The sequence below is a fragment of the Amphiura filiformis genome, chromosome 1 (assembly GCF_039555335.1).
Source record: "Amphiura filiformis chromosome 1, Afil_fr2py, whole genome shotgun sequence".
In the NCBI taxonomy this organism is placed as follows: domain Eukaryota; kingdom Metazoa; phylum Echinodermata; class Ophiuroidea; order Amphilepidida; family Amphiuridae; genus Amphiura; species Amphiura filiformis.
In genome coordinates this window covers 71078671-71097494 of record NC_092628.1, presented here as the reverse complement: position 1 = coordinate 71097494, position 18824 = coordinate 71078671, and the positions used below count along the sequence as shown (strand labels likewise).

At 38.7% G+C, this 18824-nt stretch overlaps 4 protein-coding genes across 4 annotated transcripts in view; 3 read left to right on the top strand and 1 right to left on the bottom strand.

The window, feature by feature from the left end:
* Positions 1 to 8129, bottom strand: part of LOC140152460 (peroxisomal targeting signal 1 receptor-like) — a 39543-nt gene extending 31414 nt beyond the window's left edge. Inside the window, exon 1 of the mRNA XM_072174780.1 lies at positions 8015 to 8129. The gene's annotated coding sequence lies outside the window, so the exon portion shown is untranslated. The remainder of the gene's footprint in view (positions 1 to 8014) is intronic.
* LOC140162746 (uncharacterized) lies at positions 461 to 2305 on the top strand. The gene has a single exon (XM_072186039.1). It carries the CDS (start codon positions 461 to 463, stop codon positions 2303 to 2305), a length of 1845 nt encoding a protein of 614 aa, XP_072042140.1.
* Positions 2425 to 3168, top strand: LOC140162737 (uncharacterized). The gene has a single exon (XM_072186027.1). It carries the CDS (start codon positions 2425 to 2427, stop codon positions 3166 to 3168), a length of 744 nt encoding a protein of 247 aa, XP_072042128.1.
* Positions 8130 to 8401: 272 nt separating the features above from the next.
* LOC140152450 (retinal rod rhodopsin-sensitive cGMP 3',5'-cyclic phosphodiesterase subunit delta) overlaps positions 8402 to 18824 on the top strand; it is an 80446-nt gene continuing 70023 nt past the window's right edge. The window contains exon 1 of the mRNA XM_072174770.1: positions 8402 to 8609. Within this exon, the coding sequence (XP_072030871.1) occupies positions 8569 to 8609 (41 nt within the window). The 5' untranslated portion in view covers positions 8402 to 8568. The remainder of the gene's footprint in view (positions 8610 to 18824) is intronic.

Sequence of the window (18824 nt, the reverse complement as noted above, 5' to 3'; positions counted from 1 at the left end):
CAACAAACACAGAAGCTGTGTCGGCAAGTGTGACATCAAATAGCCCAGGAGCCAGACCAAATGTAATGTCATATAGTCCAGGAGCCAGGCTAAATGTGTCGTCAAGTAGCCCAGGAGCCGACAAGCCGTGTACATATTGCAAGGGTAAAGATCACACTTTGGAAATGTGTAACAAATTGAAGGAAAAGCCTATAAGTGACCGGTTGCAGTATCTAAGAGAGTTGGGAGTTTGTTTTGGCTGCCTAAAGAAAGCAACACATTACAGTAAAATCTGCAAATACAAGCTTACCTGCAAGACATGTAAAAAGCGCCATCCAACAGTGCTGCATGTGAAACAGGAAGAGACAAAGAAGTCTGGTGAAGTTGCCAATCAGACATGTGGGCTTACAGGCGCGGAGTTAAATCTAGTGAATCATATCCCACAATAATACCAGTCATAGTCTACTCAAGAGTTTCCAGAATGTCTGTAGAAACTTACGCCTATCTCGACAACGGCAGTGATGCTGTATTCTGTTCTGAAAGGCTGCAAAAGGAACTGCATGTTATAGGCAAGAAAACCAAATTGGAAATTGAAACCATAACAGATGATATCATAGTAGACAGTGAGATCATCCAAGATTTAGAAGTTTCTGACATGAACAGAAATAATATCATCTCTCTTCCAAAGGCATATACACAAGATAAGATCCCTGGTGACTTGGCTGACATCATCAACCAGGATGATATTGATGCAATTCCTTATATGGAAGAAGTTAAGCTAGGAAGATTAAATGATGAATCTCAATGCCATATTGGTCTCCTCATAGGAAATAATGTGCCTAAAGCATTTGAGCCAATACATGTAGTAAATAGCCAAGGTGAAGGACCTTTCACCTGCCAAACTAGACTCGGATGGACAGTGTATGGTGTCAAAAATAAAGAACACAAAAGGACATCAGTCATCCACAGAATTAAGGCACATGACACTATTGACCAGCAATTAGAGAAACTCTACAACGCTGAGTTCAATGAGCGAATCATTGATGATAAACCAGAGAGAAGCGTGAGTGAAGGACAATTCCTAAACAGAGTAGAAGCATCAATCAAGTATGTAGATGGGCACTACCAAGTAGGTTTTCCGCTCAAAGATGATGACATGAAATTGCCGAACAATATACATCAAGCCGAACAGCGGGCATGCCATCTGAAGAGGAAGTTAGAAAGGGACTCGGTTTTCAACGACCAATACACTGCATTCATGAATGATATGTTTAAAAATAATTATGCAGAAGAAGTGCCCAAAGATGCATGCAATAGAAAGGATGGCAAGGTGTGGTATGTCCCCCACCATGGGGTGTTTCACCCCACCAAGGGCAAGCTACGAGTTGTATTTGATTGTGCGGCGAAGTACATGGGCCAGTCTTTAAACTCACAATTACTAAAAGGACCCGACTTGACAAGCAACTTGGTAGGTGTGTTGACGAGGTTTAGAGAGCACCCTGTTGGAGTTGTAGCAGACATAAAAGCAATGTACCATCAAGTGCGTGTACCAGAACCAGACAGAGACTTAGTAAGATTTCTATGGTGGCCCCACGGTGACCTGAGTCTGCCTCTGAAGGAATATAGGATGAATGTGCACTTGTTCGGGCGCAACTGGTCACCTTCATGTGCAAATTTCGCACTGAGAAAGACCGCTGATGATGGTAAGGAGAAATACAGCGAAGAAGTATGCAACACAGTGCTGTCCAACTTCTATGTCGATGACTACCTCAAATCTATCGAAAGTGAAAGCAAAGCTATTCAACTCGTCAGTGATCTCACCAGCTTGTGTAAGGATGGTGGCTTCAAGTTGACAAAGTGGTTGAGTAACTCAAGAGAAGTGTTGCAGTCAGTCCCTGAAGACGATAGAGCTGAGACTACAAAGACACTAGATTTGAAGAATGAAGAATTACCATCAGAAAAGGTGCTGGGGTTGCTATGGTCACCACAAACCGACAGGTTCGGCTTCCATATTAAAGTAAAAGAGAGACCTCCTACCAGAAGAGGCATCCTAGCAACTGTAAGCTCCATCTATGACCCGCTAGGATTTGTTGCTCCAGCAATCCTGCCAGCAAAACAAATACTGCAGAACTTAAGCAAGCTGCAGCTTGGTTGGGATGAGTCTATTCCTAGTGAGCTTCTGACCTGTTGGGAAAGATGGCTTGATGAAGTTCGAAATTGTCAGATTTCACCATCGAAAGATGTTTCAAGCCCAAGGACTTTGAAGAAAGTGAAGTTCAGATGCACCACTTCTGTGATGCAAGTCAGAAGGGGTATGGTTCAGTGAGTTACTTACGCTCCGTTAATGAAAGTGGTCAAGTGCATCTTACTCTCCTGACAGCCAAGGCAAGAGTTGCTCCTTTGAAGATCATAACTATACCTCGCCTAGAGTTAACTGCAGCTGCAATGGCAGTAAAGGTCAACAACATGTTGCAAAAGGAACTACAGTTGAAGGTCGAAAGCACATACTTCTGGACTGATAGTCAGACCGTGATCAAGTATATTAACAATGACACCGCCAGATTCCACACCTTTGTGGCTAATCGAGTCGCACTGATTAGAGATGGCTCCCAGCCACACCAATGGAAGTATGTAGGAACCAGCTCAAACCCTGCAGACGACTGCTCAAGGGGCTTAGCCGTTGATTGCTTCCTCAAGAATAGAAGGTGGACTGATGGTCCAGACTTCTTACACAAAGCAGAAAACCAGTGGCCAAAGACTACCATTGGAAACAGCGCTGAAGAGCTAGCTGATGATCCAGAAGTTAAAAAGAAATTAGTAGTCAACACAGCGTTGACAGAAGAAGCAACAGATACAATGGAGAAACTACTTACACGATTCTCCTCATGGTATCAACTTTGTCGTTGTGTTGCATGGATCCTCAGAGTCAAGAAATATCTCCGTAAGATCTGTCATGATAGAGATGATGATAGAGTTGATAATGGAGATGATGATGGTAGAAAGAATGATGAGAATGAAGAGCATGGCAACATTACAGATTTGCTTAATGTTGCTGACATGCAAGAAGCAGAAAGAGCTGTGATAGTATATGTCCAAACCAAGGCATATCCAGAAGAAATTATGACACTAAAAGAGCTGCAATTGAGAAGTAATGACAGTCAGCCAGAAGACGACTTTCATACAAGTTAGCAAGATTAAGAAAGCAAGTCCTCTCTACAGACTTAATCCATTTATAGAAGATGGAGTAATCAGAGTAGGTGGTCGACTGGCTAAGTCAGCTCTACCTGAAAAGACAAAATTTCCATCAATCATACCAAAGAAGTCCCACATTGCAAAGTTGATTTTACATGACGTCCATGAAGCAACTGGACATGGGGGCAGAAACCACATGTTGGCGCATCTGCACAAGAAGTACTGGATAACAAATGCCAATGCAGCAGCTAGAAAGGTTATCAACAGTTGCATCACCTGCAGAAAGAGGAATGCAAAAGTACAACAGCAGATGATGAGTGATCTTCCCAAAGACAGAGTCACTCCAGGAGAGCCACCATTTTCAAGAGTCGGAATGGACTATTTCGGTCCACTAGAAGTTAAACAAGGCCGTAGTATAGTCAAGCGATATGGTGTAGTGTTCGTCTGCCTTGCATCCAAAGCCATACACATTGAAATGGCAGCGTCTTTGGATACCGATGCCTCGCGTAAATGTCATACTGACGATTCGTGTCCAGAAGAGGCCAAGTGAAACAGATCCGCTCTGACAATGGCACCAATTTGATAGGGGCAGAAAGAGAGTTACGCCGAGAAATTGCAGCTTGGAATCAAGACAGAATCCATGACTACCTTCTGCAAAGAGAGATTGAGTGGACCTTTAATCCACCAGCAGGAAGTCACCATGGAGGCATCTGGGAACGTCAAATAAGGACAATCAGGAAAGTGATGTGCTCTGTTATAAAGGAACAAATACTAACAGATGACTCTCTTCATACATTACTGTGTGAGATAGAAGCCATAGTTAACAGCCGACCACTCACCAATGTTCCTGGAGAAGTATCTGATTTAGAGCCACTTACACCAAATCACCTTCTTCAACTAAAGAGTGACATGATCTTACCACCAGCCGCTGCAGGAAAGCTGAGTCAGTATGCCAAGCGTCGGTGGAGGCAAGTCCAGTATCTGGCAGACCTGTTTTGGCGCAGATGGATCAAAGAATACCTTCCTCAGTTACAACAAAGACAAAAGTGGATTCACCCACAGCGAAATGCCAAGGTGGGAGATGTCGTCATGGTTGTAAATGAATCTACACCCAGAAACGTCTGGCCGCTAGGAAGGGTGATTGAAACTCTCCCAGCAAGTGATGGACTGGTTCGACGTGTGCGAAAGTGAAAACTAGGACAAGCATTCTCACCAGACCCATTGATAAACTGTGTTTGCTGTTGGAATCAGAAGTCCCAGATCAAGATATAGGAGTGAAGAAAGATTCTACTTCAGCTCATCCACCAGTACCAGCACTTGGTAACCCAAGTACCAAGCCTAAAACTACGTCCAGTGCTACCAACAATGAAACTGTATCAGTGTCAGGTACTCCAGAAGCAAGACCAAGACGAACATTGAAACCAGTGAAACGCCTGGACTTGTAAAGAACTAAAGAGCTAATAGTGTTATAACAACAAGTCACTGAAACCGTTATAACCAAAAGGTATCAGCTAAGCTAAATTGCCACTTAGTCTGGAGGCTAAGCTACGGATCAGCTGATATATAAAATAAGACTAAACATCAGTTTACGTTAAATTGCCATGAAAGGCAAGCTGACACCTTGCTTTCACTTTGGAACAACTGATGCAAACTGTCAAATTCATCATGAGATCTACCAGATGTGATGACGGATGAACTTATCTGTACTACAGATGTGAAGACTGGTGATTCGCTCTCTACAGCGGCGTGTCTGCGTTTAGTGTGAAGTTGCCAGATTCGTATACAACTCATCGTCAAGATCAAGAATGAACATGTTTGACACCTACATCACCACATCTGTGAATTTGATTTTGTAAAGAAGAATCCTATGCATGCAATTTGTACCGATGGAACCGGTGTGCATCATTAGCAAGTTTGTTTAAAGTTTGGTACACCACAGGCCCATGGAGTTTTAATTTGCAAGATTCTACATCGTATTCTACTGCTTACAACGTGTGCACAATTTGTTGGTTGTGTACAGTGATCTACATGTAATCCATATTTGGGATACACATTTGAAAGTAATGTTCTCTGCGTGTATTTTGGAATCTCGATAATGCTCAAATTTGATTTCTCTTGAAATAGTTGCTCTGCTATTAATCAAAGGGTATGCATGATCGAGGTCTGAAATAATTTCACTCAAGTTTGTAATTGTGTATTCCCTTCTACATGTACTTTGCAAGTAAATGCATCCTATCAGCATCTGGTGTTTTGACTATAACCTGGATTGACTGAATTTGCAAATTTGGGCCATGGCTGCTATGGTTGTGCACAGGCAGTCATATTATATCAAGTTGTGTTTTTCTCATGGCTGCTATGGTTGTGCACAGGCAGTCATATTATATCAAGTTGTATTCTCATTTACAAGGTGTACCAAACAAGATATTCGCATGCAAGGAGTTATGTACTCTCATCTAAAGGACAGCAACAGACTGCATTTTTAGTTACAAACTAAGCATTGTTGTGTTCATGTTGATATGTTGTGATCATGTTGCACTTAAATAGTATCTCCCATGTGTTCAGTTGGCTTTCCAATCTCACCAAATTTGCCTTTTGTGTGGGCTTTTGTTTGGTTTTGTTTCAAGTAATTTTGGTTGGCATGGGCAGTTATCTCTTGAGTGCAGCATCATCTATCCTGTAAAATAAAGCTAAATAATTCTTTCATGTGAATCTAAAATCACTTTTTGAAATGTCCAAAACTCAGTTTATTTTTTCTTTTGGATCAAATCACTTGAAATTTTTGAAATGTTTTTTTTGTTTTGAATCATAGCATTGATACAAGTTTTTTTATCACACAAGTGAATCAGATAAAGGTTTTTGATTTCATAAACTTTATTCATGTTTCAAAATCAGTCAAGTTTGATGTTTTGAAGTTTAAGGGGTCACAAAGGCACCTCTTGTAAAAGGTTCAGTTTTGTCAGTAAATGGCACACCAAAACTATGTTTTAAGAAGTAATTGTTGCTGGTAGCAGACAATTAGGCGCCCGGAATGTTGATGCCATTTACCAAAATCAAAGTTTGTTTAAGTGTTGTGCATCCTTAATCATTGCATTCCTATGGCATGTTTGTTTATGTGATGAGCGCCCTTGAAGTATAAGCTAAACATAGCCTGCAGCCCATCAATCACATGTAATTTGGTGCCGAATTTGGCACTGGAGGCTGTCATCTTGTATTTTGAAGTATTGTAGTGTAGAAGCTCTCGGTAAAGACACAATTAATCTTTACCTGAACCAACATAATTAGTATTTGTGACAAGAACAAGAAGAAGAATAGCAAGTGAAGATAATAAACATCATCAAGATACGTTTCAGCAAGGCTTATATTAACCAGGCACCCAGGCTTTTTTTACCCCATGGTTGCCAAGTTTTGGCTCCTGGTGTGTCCAATATTTTACACTACAAACTATAGGACCAGGAGCCATCTTTGGGACCAGAAGCTCATTTTACTTTAGCTCCTGGTCCATGCATACTTAATATAAGGCCTGCGTTTCAGCTAAAGTGTATCCTTGGATTTGTGATGATTTGTGTCACTTTTTGTTGTTGGTTCCGAGTCATCGAAGATTGTATTATTTAGTACCAAGCTTCTGCTAACCAGGGGAGCAAAGCAAGTTTGCCCCTACATATACATTTATCATGATACAGTGAATATTAAAGGAGATATAGACCTTTGCAGTTTTTGCGCGTGATTGCATTGACTTCTGTGCATTTAGAGGCAACCCATGGTACAAAATGTAATGAGAAACTAATAATATATGGAATATGAAATTGATCAATTTTGAAGTCAATTTTGTTTCTTTGAGTAAAGGCTCTAAAATGAGACATTAAAAAGCTCAATATGACAAGGAGTTATGAAGATACAATAATTTATTCAAACCAACACTATGGAAATCTTACATTTTCCTATGCTAATACATTACTCCTGACCCACCTGCTCCTGACCCACCTGCTCCTCCACCCCGTCAATTTTCAATTCCAGCTGATGTCATTCATTTACTTTGACTCACTTTTCAGTACTAGTTTACACAGTTTTAGCCCTGTTCTTTAGCTTTAAAATGAGACCCAAAGTAGCTCAATAGGACAAGGGGTTGGTTCACTATGACATTTTTCATTCGCCTACATTCGAAAAAATTGTAACACCTCCACCTTTTTTGGGGTACCAACTTGTGACATGCGACCTATGAGTTCTTTTGTTGCTGGGTCCCAGACAGCCATATGATTATGAATATGAGGAGTTATTTTGAGTCTGAGCAACTTCGGACTATATTTTGTACATTAACATGCATGTGTATTGTAAGTAATTCAAGATCAGTACAATGAGTATCAGTATTACTATTAAGCTTACCTAACCCATGACATGTTAAGATGTTTAACATGATGTTACCCAAATGTACCCGGGTTAGTGCCGTACTATTACGCTGACTTTCGTATTCGGCGAGGAGGACGATTTCGACCTCCTGGTTTGTTTACAAACAGAGAGGTAGACAAAAAACCGTTCGGCGTGTCCAAACACTGAAGTATCAGAAGGACGGTCCACAATAGCGTGATTCACGTAACCTGAATAGGGATTAAAAAGCTGTCACGTAGAACCATGTGCTTCTATTGTCCAATTTGCCATCAAGATTTCATATGCAAACAGTTCAGACCCAGTACAAGATCATGTCAGAAATTGTTCTGGGTCTGATTATTCGGACTATACCCGGGTAAGCATAACTAGAATAACTTAACGTTTACAATGTCTGTTTTACTAAGGAAGGACTGTGTTTATTTTCCTGCTCACATTAAACAATTGTTCAACGTTTCCTTACCAAATAATGCTACTTCACGTTAATTTTCTTCTAAAAAAAGACAGACAAATTCTGGATTTACTCAGCTGGTCCACCTCCTGACAGTCTCCATCTTGTTTTCAATAGCGCCGTCAATATTTTGAAAGTGCATTGACCTCAGCCAAATTACATAAAAAGTCAGTGGACTCAGTCCGCTAAATAAAGTAGATGTAATTAATTATTTGAATCAAGTGCATGTTTATAAAAAAAATCTTTTAATCACATATTTGATACTAATTTTTGTTGGGAAAATGTATTGTTTGATGGTTATTTACTTGTTAACAGATACAATTATTTCCAGATCTTGATGTAGTGATATGTTCACGTAAATAACCAAGGGACTATTTTATTTTAGTCCGACATTTTGGATTTAGCAACGCAAAGCTTCCCTGGTTGCGACGACGCTATTGAGTGAATGCCGGTTCCCGGAAAGCGGACAATTCTTCTTTATGAGATAATACAAAATCTAGTAATTTACAGGAAAATACTAGCTGTTGACTACATCTTTGAGGTCAATACCAAACCATTTATTTACAATGCCAAGCAGAGCGGAGGATATTTTGAAGGGTTTCAAGTTGTATCCTTTTCTATCGTGTCTGTCTGATTTTATTATTGACATCGAGTGACTGCACTGCTACTGTCATGACTGTGACACTGACAGGGCCAGGGTGACAGTCAGTGTGACAAATGATGATCATGTTTCATGTAGGCCTGCATGCATGTACTTTATACTGTACATGCATGTATGACGAGTCAATATTACAAGTAATGATTATGTTAATTCGCTTGCAATGGTCGCGCTAAGTTCATGAAGTTGCAAATTGCGCGTATTTGCACATGCAGTCGGACGTCGGGACCACTCGCTCAATGGAGCGGTACACTCGATTGAGCAGTGACGCTCGATCAAGCGGTCGGGTACACCGCTCGATGGAGCCTGCACGCTCGATCAAGCGATATTATGTATACCCAACTCTGTGTAATCCTGCTGAAGCAGGAGTACACAATATATGTATGCCAGGTGAATTTAAATTTGCCATCAAACTGCATCATTTTATATATCAAATTAAACTTAAAGCCCTGGCCCCTGACAAGGGGCCTTGAATAAAGAAAGCCAAAACTGAAAACCTTTTTGTCATAGCACTTTCCGTGGCAAAGTTACATCTTTTCAAAGATCGACTTTCATCAAACAGATTCTGCTAGCAAAATTCCCCAAAACAGCATTTAATACGGGGGTGTTTCTAGATCTTAGTCTCATGATGATAGCTACATGGATTGAATCCATGGGTTCCTACAGTCACCCATGGAAAACAGGGTACTGAAAACCAGTACACAATGTTCATATGGGCCATGAGTTAGTTTGTTTACATTGCAGTAATTCCTTGAGAATAGTCAATACAGATTCCAAACAGATAAAACTTACCTCACATCAGTTTTAGTTGCCCTTAATAACTCCAAATTGACATGACATTGAATTCTATTTGCTCAATTTCATACCAAAATCAAGGAAAACATGGTTTTGTTATTGCAAAATAACATGGAATTCATGCAGGGTTATATCTGGTCACTCCACTAGGCCACTTGAAGTAATCAATATTGCCACTTGAATGGCGTGACTCAGTAACTTTATGCCCATTGTAAGACTGATGTGTTGTAAACTTGATTGCATAACATTAAGATTGCCTACTGATGTCCTTTGTATTTGAGTTTTCAATTATGGAGTATACTTCTGTCATTGATGTAAACATTGACAAAAAATGTCAACAAACATGCTACAGCACAACTCTATGCCTGTGCAGGGGTCGCGCTAACCTGCGTTTCTGCGCGTACAGCGCATATTTTTAAGTTTGAAAGCATCTATTCATTTTTGCTTACCAGTTCAGGGGTTTTCATGCGCGCAGAAAAATGAAAACATGTGAAAGAAAAATAAAAGCTTCGATCTCCAATATTTACGACCTGTCCAGAAATTATGTAACATAAAATGCAATAACATTAATGTTGAAGTGAAGTCGCCGTAGCATTGTAACATAATTTAAAAATAAAAATAAAATACACACCGCCAGCGTAATTTAACACAGATTGTGATATTGTCTAGAATCACTGATGAGTTTTATTGCAGTACTGAATGACGACACGTGACGTGAGTTGGTAATTTCTAATTCTAGGGATCTGTAAGAAATGCTTCACAAGGGTGGTGTGTAGAGATATGCCCGCGGTGAAATTTACGAGGCCGTAGAAGAAAAAAGTGACAAAATTTGCCCTTGAATTATGTTTTAGGCCCTTCACAATTAATTCTTTTTTTTTTTTTGTTTTTCCATTTTTATTCACCTGTACTTGGGCCTGGTGGAAAGGAAAAAAAAACATACAGTCATGGTCCACCAGACCCCATCTTAATTACTGTAACCAAGATACATACAAAGATCAGAATATGTATGAGATTTTAAATAATACCGCCCCACCATGACAACAGGACCCAACCAATACCTCTGTTAAAAAGAAAGAGCAAATGCTGCGCACTACCAATCCAAGAGTGATGAAAAGGCAAGCAAAATAAGAAGTGGTAGCCCAGCAAAAGCATGAAAAGGCCTACACAAAGGTAACTGTTGGGTCTCCCTGCCATGGGTGGGCAGAATCAGCACTATACAACATATACTTGTATAATATGAACAAATTATGTTGGTTACATGTACATCAATAAACTAGACCAGGGATTTTCTACACAAAACAAAAATCCCACCCAAACACCCCCTCAACAGTCAACACACCCATCCCCCAAACACACATACATGCAGACAAGTGACAAAACAAAACACAGATAACTTTCCCATATCACAGTGCAAATAAAAATAACACACAATGATCTTTGAAAATTACATCCCATTAAAAACCAAGATCAAAGGAAAATTTCTTGAAATGATTACCCAGTTTTCCTTTGCTTTCTGCAATTTTATATTCTGTGCCAAATTTAACTTTCACCATGTTCTTGTAAGCTTGAAAACTAGGGTTGACATCCTGAAATTTGCATCTATGAATATAATATTTCAAACATAATACAAGAAAGTTGATGGCATTTTTATGCGCAGAATCTTCAACATCCAAACCAAACATTTTCTGAAAATTTGAGAATCCAAAACACTCACCGGTTTTACTTTCGATCCAGGCACTCAAGCTATCCCACAAACAAGTAATTTTTTCACATTCACAAAACAAATGCACCAGGGTCTCATCATTTTTATTACAAAAACAACAAAATGGAGAATCGGTTCTACCAATCTTATGAAGAAATTTATTAGTACAAACAGCTCTATGAAAAACCTTAAAGTAAAATGCTCTCATCTGAGTTTCAATACTGCAAGTAAAGTTGTTATCATGAATTTTACTCCACTCAATATCATCATCAAGATTCAAGGCATCAATCCAAAATAGTTCAGTGTTTACAGGGCTGTACTTTGCTTTCAAAATATTGTAAGAATACTTGGTAATTTTGCCATTTTCAAACAAAGTAGCAACTATGTTATCAAAAATATTCACCTGAACCGCTTTGGGACTGTAGAACCAATCAATTAAAATACCGCTTCATAAGTGAGTTGTATTTTCTTCTGTCCCTAATAGAGATATCAAATTCCATAACAAGATCTTCAAATGTTTTCACAAAGTTATGTCCTCTATTAAGGTCATTCAGAGTGCAAATACCATGTTCAAACCAATCCTGATAAAAAAAGAACTTCTTAGTTTTAAGACGCACCTTCCGGTTCCACCAAATGGAGTTCTGAAGATGATAATCATTGTACCCAAGGTTCTCTTTCACCTTATCTCTGAACAAATACCAAACCCTGAGGGATTCAGCTAACTGTGAATTTTTTAGCAAAGCAAGAACACAATTTGGCGCATCAGCTTTCCATAAAACTGTAGTATCGTTATGAAATACCTGAAGAACCTGTGTCTCTAAAAGTTTCCAAAAGCTATCATAATTGGGGTCTAGTAAATGTCTTGACCAAACTAATTTTTGAGCTTGGGAAAAAGCTTCAACATCAATCATAATGCAACCCTCCATCACTGTAGTCATTGAATAAATAATTTCTTTTAACCCTGTCATTCCCACCATTCCAAATAAATTTAAAAACAAAGTGTTCAATCTCTTAAAAATGTCTTAGGAATTGTAATACACAAAACCGAAAATAAATATAAAAGCTGTGGCAGCAAAAGGCTCTTAATAACAGTAATTTTACCAATTAAAGACAAACTTCTTGAACGCCAACAACTCAAAATTTGCTGAATTTGATTCAATTTAGGAATGAAGTTCAACTCGTACAAAGAATTCACATTTAATGAAAAATTAACACCAAGTGTTTTAAAAGTATTCTCTTTCCAAACAAGACCCTCATTACTGAGGGGCTTAAATTCACTACCCTTCAACCTACCAATATGAATAGCCTCACATTTAGACATATTTATCTTGCATCCAGATAACCCAGCAAAAGTCCTAAGTGAATCAAACAAATTTCTAAAAGACTCAAAATCCCCATGCAAAAAACAAGTTGTGTCATCAGCCAAAAGACTCAATTTTTCTCAACATCACCACCAATCCTAATGCCATTAATGTTCTCATTGTTCCTGATTGAAATTGCAAGCACCTCGATAGCGCAGAAAGAAACAACAGAGGCGTAAATCGGACAGCCTTGAAAAATGCCACGTTCCATAGAAATACCTTCGGAGAGAAACCCATTATTACTGACATAACTTCTCCTATTATAATAAAATGTTTTCACCCATTGAATGAAATCTGAGCCAGAATTAAAGGCCTCCAAGACCTGAAACAAATAATCATGCTCAACAGAGTCGAATGCTTTTTCAATATCTAGCAACACTATAGAGCCAGGAATGTCATTTGAGTCACAATAATCAATCAAATCAATAATAGTTCTAACATTATTGCCTATATTCCTCCCTTTCATAAAACCAGTTTGATCATCATGGATGATTTCATGCAAAAAAGCTTAAGACGGTTAGCCATAAGTTTAGCAATGATTTTATAATCTGTATTAAGAAGCGAAATAGGGCGATGATTTTTAACAAAGAGAGGATCCTTATCTTTTTTGGAAGTAAGGTAATCACACCATTGCGTTGTGAACTAGACATGAAACCTTGCTCAAAAGAGTAGTGATAACAATTTAAAAGCATGTCGCAAATGTAAATGAAAAAAACAATGTAAAACTCAGCTGGCAGACCATCATAGCCTGGGCTACGATTCATATTCAAAGACTTCAAAGAGGTTAAAATTTCGGCTTTGGAAATAGGCCTATTCAGCTTATTTTTACTTTCATCCATAAATTGGGGAATATCAAGTTTATCTAAATAAGAAATTATATTATCCTTATTGCTAGGAGAAGATTTGGAAGTGTACAAGGTTTCATAAAAGAGTGTAATTCATTGAGAATATCTTTCTGATCTGAAATGATGGAGCCGGTATCATTTTTTCAAAATATGAATATTTTTCTTCTCACTGGAACGTTTCTCAAGATTACAAAAATATCTGGAACTTTTTTCACCATGCTCTGCCCACTTAATCCTTGATCTAATTATCAAACCAGCCGCTTTCCTGATCCACAATTTTGTTTAAATCCTCTTTCAATGAATCCAATTGTTCAAGCAAATCAGAAAGCTGCTGTGGAGCATCAGGACTAACATTAGGAATTTCATTATTAATTTGGTCAATTTTAGTTTGAATCTCCTGCTTGTTTTTGATTTTTTCTCTCTTCTTTCTGCTACAATACTGAATGCAATGACCAGTAACAGTACACTTAAAAGCATCCCAAATGATATCGGGGTTACAAGAAGTATCCCTATGGATATCCTTGAATTCAGTAATTTTGTTTTTAATAAAAGAAACAAAATCTGCATCGTGCCTGAGATAATGGCAATTCAATTTCCAATAGCTTTTGCCTCTTGGGGGATCATTAATAGAAATTTTACATTTCACAATTGAGTGATCAGATTTAATCCCACAGACAATTTCAGATTGTTTCACATTATCAGCTAAATTTGAGGAAACTAAAATGTAATCTAGCCTAGAAAGAACAGGAGGATTTTTTTGATGCCTCGTAAAACCACGCAAAGTTGGATGCTCATTCCGCCAAACATCAATCAAATTGAATTCATCCATAAGGGCACTCAATGCTTTGGAAGCATTTTTATTACTATGAGTTGGGCATGAGCCACGGTAGTCAAGCGGGCCTAATGCAACATTCAAATCACCAGCAATTACCAACCGAGACGAGTCAAGATTGTCTAATTTAGCAAAAACCTCAAAATAAAACTCAGGATCATCATTATTAGGCCCATAAATGTTCACTAAAATCATATTAAAATCATCAATTATAATATCGAGAATAAGAAATCTACCTTCAGGGTCCCTCTCAATAGTATTGACAGAAATTTTGTGATTAGACTTGATCAAAATTCCAACACCTCTGCTACTAGAAGCAAAATTTGAAAACCAACAATGACCGCCCCATTGTGAACTCCAGAATTTTTCATTAGAATCAGACGAAAAGTGCGTTTCCTGAAGAAAAATAATATCATCACCTTTTTTATGAAAATAACTAAAAACAGCTTTACGCTTAAACCCATCCTGTAACCCTCTGCAATTGAAAGTGGAAAATTTAAGAGCCATTAGTCACAATTTTACAAAAATCTGAGTTGCAAAAAACATTCAAATAAGTTCTCATTATAATCAGGGACCTGAATCATTAAAGAAAAGAAATTAAGAGGCTTATTATTCCAGATCAGCATAAAGAAATAATTGAATTTAACACATGAATCTGCAACATGGGAAAAACAAACAACAAAACAAAGACAAAACATACAGACAACACTGACCCCCACAAATAACACATACACAATCTCATCCATCAGTGACAATCCAACAATTAGATCGAAACTTCAAGCAAGCACACAGTTCCAACCTGTCGGTAACACACGCTCACAGGGGAGTGGGTCCCCAAACCATAAAAAAGCACATTTTTAATCATCAAATCTAAAGCAAGAAATAGCCTACATGTAAAATACTTTATGTGAAACAAAAAATGATCACAATTAATTCTTAGTTTCCTGTTTCAAGTTTGAAAATAAAGGACGAGGCGACTTTTAATTATTAATTATTAATTATCTATGAATTATTAATTATCTATTACTTTCTTTATTTTGAAAATGTGGTCGTGACTATTATCAACAGTCCATTTGGTCATTTTGACTAAGACTACGGTTTAATTATTTTACCTTTATAATTGATTTTTACATTAATATTAGTAGGGGACCCTACAATGTTCTTGTTTTATATTCATAATCAAAGTTCAGATGATCAAAAACAGATATTAGCAAATAAAAGTAATTACAAAGTCAATTAAAAGATGAAAATACCTAAATAAAAATAAAATAATTAAATATTTTTCCATTCTTGATTTTGGACGCGCGAGGGTAACAGGAAACTAAGGATCAATTGTAATTGGCCTTATAGTCAAAATACTCCAGTAATTCAATAAATATCATGATATTTGGCCTAAACTTGAACTCATTTGCAATGAAATGTCATTTTTATTGAGTAAATCATGGCTTTTTCACTCGTGACATGTGACTTGCAATGCTGTTGAATTCTGCACTTTGCGAAGTTGAACTGCATTTTATGGAATTCGCTGAACTTTTATGGCATAAAGCAACACTTTTATAGCAAGTACACTGCGTGGGAACTTTCTTTAAAAGCCAGATAGTTGGTTAATAGCGAGAATCACGGCGTGAAAGGGAGATCGCGTTTTTGCCAGGCCTTAACTATTTACACATCATAAGTTCATAACCAAAATCACAAAATCTGATACTGATATAGTGAAACGCTGAGACGAATATACCTATTCGTCTCAGTTGAAACGGGCATTCAATACTTGACTAGAGAACCCCTCATTTTAGGATTTGAGCGCATATTTTTAACACTTTCAGGGGGTTCAGGGGTTCTGAGAACCCCTGGTTTTAAAACCTAGTGCTACCCCTGTGCCTGTGTGTGTGTGTGTCTGAGGGCCGATCTGAGGGCTGATGACACACATTCGATGGGTGTAGATGATAGCAGCTTTTTTTATTGGAACTGCTATCAAAATCCCTCTAAAATTCCATGTGTGATTGTCTCATCACCATAAAAAATCATATATTTGGGTCAAGTGAAGTATAGAAAACATATTTATGTAGGTTTACTTGACCGACCTGTTCTTAAAAAAAATTGAAATTTCTATGTAAATATGTATTGTGTTTGGTCCCCGGTCTAGGCGAATTTCGCTGACTATAGCCAAAATATTAAATTCTCGATCATGAGAGCCAACTTTGGTACGCACAGTTATTTGCGCCGAGCGTACTACGCAAATACCGGCGCTTACGGCGCAAACGCAGCTTTTGAGAATTGACCAATCATACGGTCGTTGCTAGGCAAGGTCAAGGTTCGGTCATGCAGGTCGCGCGATCATGTTATTCTATGAAAAGTACGCTGACGCAGAAGGTACATCCTTTCATGATCGAGAAATTATTTTGGCTATAGCAAATGTGTTAAAGTCTAAGGTTTGCCTGGCATTCACTCGGTCGGACATCCGGGAACATGGTCCCCTTTGCACAAGCGCGCGCATAGCAACCAGCTCAAGAAAGGGGAACTGCATGTATGCGCTGCACATGCGCACACTGGTTTTACAAGGCTATTTCCCCTTTGTGACGTCAGCCCGACCAAGAGAATACCTACACAATAAAACCCCTGTTTTTCATGTTTACACATGCATTCTACATTCTACAGGATTTTATGGGTAGACAACCTATGTACAGTTGTATCGCGCCCATCTTGTCCTCTTGAACCTAGAGGGTTGAGTGCAGATGCATGACATGTACAGGTACAGAGGCAGTCAGTGTGACGTCATATGCCGCCATCTTGGGTACACGCTGTGATGGTCGTTCGATCTCCATGCGTGAACAGCAAAATCACCGCGTTGATACGCGATAACAGCTGCGTGGCAAGCTAAGCCCTGCAGCGTAGTGTCCGGCGCATGAACACACAGATCATTTGTACCCACAAGATGGCGAAAGGCTGACGGCCTCTATAGAGGCCGTCAGCGTGACGTCATTTGCCGCCATCTTGTGGGTACAGGCTGCGATGGTCGTTCAATCTCCATGCGTGAACAGCAAAATCACCGTGGTGATGCGTGATAACAGCTGCGTGGCAAGCTGCGCCCTGCGCGTAGTGTCCGACGCAGAATCACGCGTATCATTTGTACCCACAAGATGGCGAAAGGCTGACGGCCTCTATTGGTACAGCCTTGGGGAATTACCTCAAGCTGTAATCAGGCTTCCCGTTAGTGTGCTTCATTGCGTCCAGACGCGTATTTTACAAATTTGGACGCAAGTTCACATGGCTAATCAAGTATTTTGCGTCCATGTCACATGCATGCAGGGTTCACAGTTTATCGCGTTTTCGCGTCCAGGACGCTTTTTGAACTCACTGGACCCGGAAAAAGTAAGATTATGTAACCTGAATGGGTCCAGCAGGCTGTGCTTGGACCCGGAAAAAATCCCATCCAAGAAATAGAAAATGTCATCATAGATCGTCATCGGCAATAACCCGGCTCTCAATCGGCTCACAGCACATTTTTAAACAACTTTTCATTCATAAATTACATACATGTACAATTACAAATATCGCTGCAACATGATACACACCTCATCGCTATTTCATGCACAGATATTTGATCAGTGATACGAGGGGAACTGTGGAAGAGGTTGACTTGCGATATTTTTTTCGGATCGTGCAAATATTATGTTACAATAATACTGTCAACAAAACAAATTCCTGGTGACATCGCGAAAACACGTTTTTGCGGTAGTTGTATATTTCAACCGAGCAAATATAACAAAATAACCAAATAATTAGATGATTAAAGTAGTGCATGTTATTAGGTACCGTAGTAATTGTGGTTCTTTATGAGAAAGTCGGCCGATCGCGGAAAGTCTCTTTTTACCCAGTAGTTTGACTCGACTTTGGTAAGGCCGTGTAAAATTAATATTTTGGTTCTCGTCCCCTCCCTCCTCAATTTCTGGGATTTGTCAGATTTTTTTTTTTTTTATAGATTTTTCAATTTTGTTAGACTTTGGAATGATTTATGAAATCTTCATACATATAAATAAGTTTATTAGAGAACAAGCATCACTTCCAAGTCTTTTTGTGGTACTCTAGGGGTTTATCCTCAGAATCTCACATTTGAAAAAAAAAAAAAAAAAGAAAAAGGGCCTCATCGTTTCCTCGAGCACTGTTGGAGAAGACCGAAAACTACTGACAATGCTAATTTTACATTGGAAAAAAAAAAAAAAAAAGCACCTCCCTCCCTCATCAATTCATGAAAATCCTCTGGACGAGAACCAAAACATTAATTTTATACGGCCTAAGTTTTGGGTGCGAATTCTGCATACTTTCATATTTATCGTTTATGCCAGTACTGAAAATACATTTCGGTGTTTATGAAGTTTCAGTACATAAGTACAATTTGGACCCACAAAAATCAATTTGGGACCCGCAAATTTCAACTAAATGGGAACTGAATGGGTCCAGCATAAAAATGTGGACCCGCTTATTTGAGAGCAAACTGTGAACCCTGCATGCATGTGGACCACAGAATTAGAGAAGGAGAACCGGGACTCCCTATACCGCCAGATACAATCGTGCCGTCAGCGATGGGGAGAAAATTGGGGGTATTCTAGATAATTCTACAGGATTTTATGG

Bases quoted from the DNA above. Each gene is read 5' to 3' on its own strand.
- LOC140162737 (XM_072186027.1), top strand. From the start codon at position 2,425: ATGGCAGTAAAGGTCAACAACATGTTGCAAAAGGAACTACAGTTGAAG.
- LOC140162746 (XM_072186039.1), top strand. From the start codon at position 461: ATGTCTGTAGAAACTTACGCCTATCTCGACAACGGCAGTGATGCTGTA.